The 7,631-nt window shown below is 38.2% G+C and overlaps 2 protein-coding genes across 2 annotated transcripts; both read right to left on the bottom strand.

Annotated features, from left to right (window-relative positions):
* Positions 1-2,552: 2,552 nt before the first annotated feature.
* On the bottom strand, positions 2,553-5,541 carry LOC103433215 (uncharacterized). The gene is made up of 10 exons (XM_017331962.3): positions 5,485-5,541; positions 5,088-5,319; positions 4,894-4,992; positions 4,577-4,668; positions 3,895-4,089; positions 3,696-3,793; positions 3,508-3,589; positions 3,348-3,403; positions 2,884-3,002; positions 2,553-2,774 (listed from the first exon to the last, which is right to left on the bottom strand). The coding sequence occupies exons 1-10, from the start codon at positions 5,539-5,541 to the stop codon at positions 2,611-2,613; spliced, it is 1,194 nt and encodes a 397-aa protein (XP_017187451.2). The 3' UTR covers positions 2,553-2,610.
* A 1,200-nt stretch (positions 5,542-6,741) lies between these two features.
* On the bottom strand, positions 6,742-7,315 carry LOC139195025 (L10-interacting MYB domain-containing protein-like). The gene is made up of 2 exons (XM_070820204.1): positions 6,986-7,315; positions 6,742-6,891 (listed from the first exon to the last, which is right to left on the bottom strand). Exons 1-2 carry the CDS (start codon positions 7,313-7,315, stop codon positions 6,742-6,744), a joined length of 480 nt encoding a protein of 159 aa, XP_070676305.1.
* Positions 7,316-7,631: the final 316 nt, after the last annotated feature.

The following is a 7,631-nucleotide window of genomic DNA, read 5'->3' as shown; positions in this document are numbered from 1 at the left end:
CAACACTGATACTGTCCCCACTTAACCACCTGCACAATCCTCGGGTGTGGGGTTTTATCACAAAAAGCCTCGATGTTAGTTAGAGTGGGGTAATTCTATTTAAAGTACTCTTTCTCCTTCCCTCTGTCCGATGTGGGACAATTGATTTCAACACTCCCCCGCACATCGGCAACCACGTGGAGCCATGTCGGGGCTCATCCATCGCACGGGGCCAAATGGGGACCCACCCAATCACGTGGCATCTTTGACCTATGTGGAGCCATGTCGGGACTCACCCATCGCGCGAGGCCAAACGAGTACCCACCCAAGCACGTGGCAGTACGAGCCCGTCCTCTGGCTCTGATACCATGTAGAATTTTTCAGGTCGACGGGCTGAGGGCCCACTCCAAAAACACCGATATTGTCCCCAATTAACCACCCGTACAATCCTCAGGTGTGGGGTTTTATCACAAAAGGCCTCGGTGTTAGTTAGAGTGCGGTAATTCTATTTAAAGTACTCTTTCTCCTTTCCTCTGTCCGATGTTGGACAATTGATTTCAACAGTTGGTCAGATGAGAAAGGTTTCATTTGATGCCAACATCCACCGATGATAACAAACTGAAACCTGGCATGTCTACGGAAATGGAGCACAAGCGAGCACGTGATGGTAATGATGAGGACCCCGATGTGCCTCCTGCTTTTGGTTGATGAGTTTTCATGCATTTCAGTTTTCACTGTTACTATTTAACCATCAAATTTCAGAGACAATGTAGTCCAAGATCAATTTGTGGTAACCGTTTAGTGAATTTTATATTGAGTTCTTACAATGGAAAAGTTCTCTGTAAGTCCTTGATAGAATGCGCTATGTTGACATATGTTGCGTATGGAAATCTGGCCCTGGGTATTTAGTGTATTCAAAATTATTAGCTTCCTTAAAACTCTGTATGTCGCGCGTAGTGCGCTGTTATGTTAAAAAAACCTTTTGCACCCGCAAGGCGCGTGCATAAAGACTAGTATGATAAAGGAGAAAAGAAAAAAAAAAGGAAAAAATTGAACGTGGGATTCAAACCTCCACGTTTCCTCGCATGCATAGCATTGCTTAAACTAACAATCAAATAATATAGCAAATATTATATTTGCTTCTTAATTTGTGTGTATGAAATAACCCCATAATCTAGTCAGATCCCTTGAATATGGTCAAAATGAAGAGTCGTTCTCTTTAGAAAATGGAAGAGAAAATATTGGGAGGACAAGTCCGTTTTGGTCTTAAAATCAAAGAGCAATTGCTTTTACAGTTGAATCTCAACCTTCTTTCATCCACGTCTGAAGCCTAAGGGGCACACGAGCTCATATGGGTTGTCCAAGTGTTTGTTTGATTGCTGGCAAAAAAATTTTTAGTAGCTTTGATTCGCCATATCATTCTTCAGTGGCACTCACTATAATTTCTTGGCTTTTGATTTGGAACTTGTTTGAAGCTGCCAGTAATGATTAGGAATGTAGAGAGTATACATGAGGAGGTATTGTTGAGGTGAGTAAGAAAGAGAGGGAGCTTGGTTGCATGTAAAAGATAGGAAGAGATGACACTGCATTTCTTTACACTTAGGGCAGCTTGAAGAGTAATATTAGCACAGGATCTTAAATTTTCTTTGGAACAAGTTCAAATCCAAGGAACAATGCAAACAATTTGTGAAAAAAGACTTGCAGCCAAACTTCATAAACTGTAAAAATCGCAATTCCAATCCTCGAAAAATCTTAAAAAGTGCAAGAGTTGTGCCAAATGAAGCCCGACTTGAACGACTAAAACAAGACGCAACTAGTACCAAATTCCACTCAATTGGCCGAACAATTCCTGCAACATAATTTTCTTTCATCTGAAATGGATACCAACCACAGCACCACAAGTTTATGGAATAGGACGAGTCTGCAGGCAACAAGAATACAATGGTTGCAAGAGTTTGAAATTTCACTCAACTGTCAGTCACTTGCTTCAGAAGCAACTGCACAACATCATTCGAAATCCTTGAGCGCTCTGCTGAGAGGTGACTGATCTTTCAAGGCGCTTCACATTAGCACCGGAATCTCCATTGCTCTGCTAGGCGACAGAATGAAAACATGGGGGAAAAGAAGGCACAATTGCCACAACAAAATCTGGTGGCAGCTTCATGAGATTAAGCCACACACTGAGACTATGTTTATAGTCCGTAGGTTAGTTTTCTAGAAATTGGAAGGCGCGGAAAATAGTGACTTTGGCAAGTACATTGCCGGACGTAATGAACATTCAACGAATAGCTTTCAAAAATAATAATTTACATTTAAGAAAGTTACCTAAAGAAAAATAGACTACAAATATTCTTTAATCGTGCAGGCCTAAAATTTGAAGCCAAAATCATCGGAGGATAAAAGCTGTTTCTCGGTTAGGTTTTGAGACACACACACCATTGCACATGGTCTAAGATCCTAAAATTCTTGAGTTTGATGGACCCAGAAGAAAGAAGGGAGCAAATGGGTTGCTTGGAAGTGAAGGAAAAATGGAATGTTGGGAAGTGAGACAAGGGGAAGAGTGGAGGTTGAAGACGAAGGTTGCGGAGGGGGCACGAGAGGAACAGATTTCTGGATATCAAAGTTTGATGACTAAGCACCTTGCATGTGCAACCGGCGATATCCAGGCAGTGCCTTGTCCATCCATTCTTGCTCGTGATTGATGGATCCAGAGGCATTCGCTTCTCCACTGTAGGACATGTGAAGAAACCCATCTTCATCCCTATTTTCCCCATCCACTTCTGACATCAAGGCATCTGTAACATTTACATTTGTTAGAATCATTACAACCATCACCACCACAACTTTAACTGTGCGACAAGGCGATATTGTTATGCCTAAAATAAAAATGAGTTTGTGGCTCACCAGCAGGAGGTTCAGTGTTTTTGAAGAAGACAGACAGAGGCTTGGACAGGGGGAGCGCGATCTGCTGCCGAATAAAAATAACAAATTCCCCAACTGGCATCTCACCAGGGACATGATATCTGCAGTCGGAAATTAAACCAAGATGGTCCAACCAAAATGATGTGAGAAGAGAGGTGCAGACAAATGAACCTTCACTTTGGAGTTATATAAGTTTTGCTTTGTGTGTGCAAATCTTTCACACTGATATGGCATACAATAATTACTTGGCAGGAAGCCTTCAACACACGCATACATTCATGCATACATCTAAACGAACAAGTGAACAACACACATGACCACATCCTATCTGTGTGCCAATGGCTATGGCCTGCATGTAATCTTAAATTGCACGATAAAACAAACGCATACCGAAAGGCATAAATGAAAAACGAAACAAATTAATTAAAAGGGAATTGGAAACTAACTTCTTCATGCTAATGCCAGGAATGCCATTACTCCTTGCATCTTTCTCCACAGTGACCTACATGAAGGTTCAATTTGGAACATATTATATACGTGTAGTATATCCACTGAATGAATGCACGGCAAGGAACTAAAACATGTTTGACGTGGTGGCATTCTTACTGGTACATAATCTGGACGCCTCTCCCTCAGTTCCCCAGCTCCTGGAATTGGGAACTCGCATCTGCGCTTCTTAAGGAAAATCCTGAAACCGCTTAGGAAGAAATACAATTAAATATAGCAAAATCTTGTTCTGCTGAAGCGGTGCAAAAAATAAAGAAAGCTAGTGCACAAGGGAAATGGCAACCAACCTCCCCTGCCCCTTAACAATGCCAGGAATTTCGCCCCTGTCAATCTTAGCCTTCAACATAGCCATCCCGGAAGCCACAGCAGTTTCCTCTCTTTGAGCCTTCTCCCGGGTCACATGCAAGGAGGGAGGCTCAAATTAGAATAAAGTGTACGCATCGACTGAAAGCATAAATTAGGACTATGGTTGAAAGGAATTCTTACAAATCCGGGCATACTCCAAGGCTCTAAATAATAGATGGAATTTGAATATGTATGTCCTTTGAACGCCCGAGAAGCCTCAAGAACCTCAGCGTTGCGTGCCTGGGCTTGCTCCAGCATAGAACGAGCAGTGGTGAAAAACTCAGCTGTTACCTCAGAAATTGAACAATCAGAAAATAAATTATCTCCTCTCCAAGACTAAAAGCATGACAATATCAAGCCAGTGTCTGCGAGAGTTTGGGATGGCAATGTATAAGTAAGCAATGTATGTATGGCAAGAATTTGTTTGGCATTGAACTAACTTTTAAAAACATCTCTTAAAAACAGTTTTTTTAAGGTTTCAAAAATGTGTTTGGCATTGAACTTAAAAACTATTTTTGAATCTAAAAATTTAAAAACTTGTTTGGTTTAACTCTTGAAAACAGGTTTTTTTTTTTTTTTTTTTTTTTTTTTTTTTCAATTATGTATTTGTTTTAAGATATACAAAACATATGAAATTAAAAGTTAAACATACCATTTTGATATCCATGTGCTAATACAACAAATATATGCTCGATAATCAAATTAAACTTCAAGTCTTAGACAATAAATATTACGTCAAAACATTATAGAAAACCAATAAACTTTGAGACTAATTGTTATTGACATAATCAAGCCACATTGATCTGGCTATGTGGTCTCTAACATCATTCATAACATTGTCGTCATTCAAATGCATATTTTCCCCTTCTTGATTCGCCCCCGAGCTTTCTTCATCTACCACATCAACATCATTATCTTCAAATTGTTGAAACAAAGTATCATTCCTTGATTGCATTCTAATGAAATTGTGCACGGCACAACATGCAACAGGAATGCGTCTTTGCTTCCTAATTGGATAATTTGGCATCAACTTTAGAATAGGAAAACGATTCTTAAGCACTCCAATGCATCGTTCAACAACATTACGTAGTGATGAGTGCCTAAAGTTGAACAATTCCATTGCTCCTCTTAGACGTTTACCTCTTCCTCTAAAATCACGCAAGTGATAACGCACTTTGCGATATGGTACGAGAAACCCACTCATGTTGGCATAGCCGGAATCAACAACATAATATTTTCCTATTCCAATAACAATGCATATAAGTATTTCACTTGAGCCAAATACAATAAGAAAAAAATTACAAATAATTTGATACGTTTCAATGACTTCGTACCTTCTTGAGGCATTGGAAACCTATTCTCTTCTCTTGTTATTGCATCCATCAACACTCTCGAGTCATTAGCCGTTCCTTCCCATTCGGTGTAGACATATGTGAACATCATGTTAAATGAACACGCCAACATAATATTTTGTGTCACACTAACTTTTCTACCTCGGTATGAAATTTGTTTTGATGAAGGAGCCCATGCACTGATATGTGTTCCATCAATAGCACCAATGCAATTCTACCATTTTATAGTTCAAATCATAACATGTTAGTACACAAAATATAGTTTACTTCAACCTAAGTTGTTATTCTAGAGCTTTAAACATGTATCTTTCTAGGTTTTGTAGAAAAATAATAGTCATGATCTAACTAAATAATAAAATGTACTTTATAAATATGTTACCTGAAACCATGGGTCGTACTTCGGATTTCCCAAAATCTCAGAAGGTGTAGTATCCATATTTGAAGGTTGAATTATACGAGTACCAAGTCGACATATTGCTTTGAGAACTCGGTTAAATTGTCATGACATAGTCTCTTTAGAATGTTGAAAAGTTTCAGCAATTACCCTATTGCGGATTGTATGACTGATAGTAAACAAGAACATGCATACGGCCTCCTCCACACAAACTGATCTATCATCTTGTAGAAAGTTTAATTCTTTCAATGTCGAGCACAAATTTCTGAACGTGTTTTTATCCATCCTTACAATATCAAATAACCTATGTGGATGTCCATTCAATAATTCTATCACATATTGGCGGTCTGAAAAATGTGAAGTCATGCATGGCTTTTTATTTAAACGTGAGTAATGGTCATATAATCTTGTAACTAAAAGCAACTCTCCAAGTGAATCATCCAAATCAGATGATGAATCACTTTCTGAACTTGAACCATTGTTATCCACTTCATTTGAATCCATCCTATATAGACAAACAAATAATTATATTTTACAACTATCAAGTAATTAATAGCTAAACAAAGTGACAAGACAATATTATAGAATAATAACATAACATTAATCATATTACCAACACTAGTCATTTCCATAGTCATTTAATTATAGTTCATCATAAAGCAAAAGATCTTAATACCAAACACAAAAGCATATCCATAGTCATCTTACTAACCCTTATCATTAATTCTAAGCAAATTCATCGTATTACCAACACACTAACTAACAACCAACTTGGACTATTGAGCTTTCTTACTAGGGCTCTAACTATTCATTTTAGACTATTGAGCCATAATTTTTTCCTCGACTCAGACATCTTCATAAACATCATCCTCCAATCCGAGCTAGTGAACTTCTCCAAAGTTTTCAAATAAGCGGTATCATCAACATCTTCCATGCCCTCAAGTACTTCCATACAATCTTCAATGGTACTTAACTCTCTCAATGGGGAGGATACTTCCTTCTCTCTTTTACGCTTAACCTTTTCTAATGTAGCCTCAGTCTTGGCATCAAGTGACTTTGCCCAAGCTGCAATAGCTTCGTCCATTTTGTTTGACTTGGATGACTTTGACTTTGAGGAAAGATCACTTGGAGGGAAAATAGCACAACGCTTGGTACTGGTTCCTTCATGTCCCTCACTAAAAGCCTTTGAACCACTCCCGGTACTTTGTCTAATGTGTGCACCAGTGGTAAGAAACCCAGCTTCTAACTCTCTCTCTCAGAATCAGAATTTGGAGGAGAATTGGTGGACGCATATTGCATTTGACCAGTAGCAGTGGTATTATTGAAAATCTGTCCAAGCACCTCATAATGAGAACACCCCTTGCTACGGAAACGGCTAGCAAACTTGTTTTTCTGTAAAATTTTAATATAGGTTGTCCACACTTAGAAAATAATATTATATAATGCATATCTATAAAGAAAATACATTATATAATACAATAAATACCTTAATATAAGCTGACCAAACTTCGTCCGATGCTTGAACAGTGTTTGCAACAGGGTCCCAACCCATCCCAGTATGACTAACAAGCTTGGCAAACTCACGATGAATCTTCCGCAACCGATTATATTTTTGTTTCAATTTTTCACGAGTGTATCTCTTACCATATTTGTCAAACAACTTCATATCAATCGCATCCCACTGGTTCTTTTCTAAAGTGTTGGTTTGCAAGCCTTTTTTTGTCTCTTCATACAACAGACTAATAAAGTAGTCTTCAATAGGTTTTGGCCAATTAGCTTTATCATCAAGGTCATTTTCAAAGTCCTTGTTTGACATCTCTCAGACACGTACTAGAACAATGTAAATAGAAACATCAAAAATTAATACAAAGTTAAAAGCTACATTCACTTACGAATGCTAATGCTAAAGTATAATATTAAAACTTAAGGTATGAATGTACAAAACACAAAAACAACAGAAAACTACACATGAACAAGACAAAGGTTTAACAATAACTGACAACGTATATATTTGGTGTAAAACAGAGACTCGGTTAATTTGGTGATGGTATGAGACTTCATTCAATTGTCTTGACTATTAGGACAGCAGCAAAGAAACAGGATATTCAAAAAGGCTCCTATCGAAGTAATTG

This window comes from Malus domestica, chromosome 04, assembly GCF_042453785.1.
Source record: "Malus domestica chromosome 04, GDT2T_hap1".
Lineage (NCBI taxonomy): Eukaryota > Viridiplantae > Streptophyta > Magnoliopsida > Rosales > Rosaceae > Malus > Malus domestica.
The sequence above is the reverse complement of the archived record's forward strand: the minus strand, read 5'-3'. Positions and strand labels throughout refer to the sequence as shown.

What these genes read in the sequence shown, in the direction of transcription:
- LOC103433215 (XM_017331962.3), bottom strand. Translation starts at nt 5,541, where the DNA reads ATGGATACTACACCTTCTGAGATTTTGGGAAATCCGAAGTACGACCCA. An exon ending in ATTGTTAAGGGGCAGGGGAG is followed by an intron (nt 3,590 to 3,695) that starts GTTGGTTGCCAT and finishes AAGCGGTTTCAG; the next exon opens with GATTTTCCTTAAGAAGCGCA. An exon ending in CCTGGCATTAGCATGAAGAA is followed by an intron (nt 3,003 to 3,347) that starts GTTAGTTTCCAA and finishes TTCCGACTGCAG; the next exon opens with ATATCATGTCCCTGGTGAGA.
- LOC139195025 (XM_070820204.1), bottom strand. Translation starts at nt 7,315, where the DNA reads ATGTCAAACAAGGACTTTGAAAATGACCTTGATGATAAAGCTAATTGG. An exon ending in TTTGGTCAGCTTATATTAAG is followed by an intron (nt 6,892 to 6,985) that starts GTATTTATTGTA and finishes AAAATTTTACAG; the next exon opens with AAAAACAAGTTTGCTAGCCG.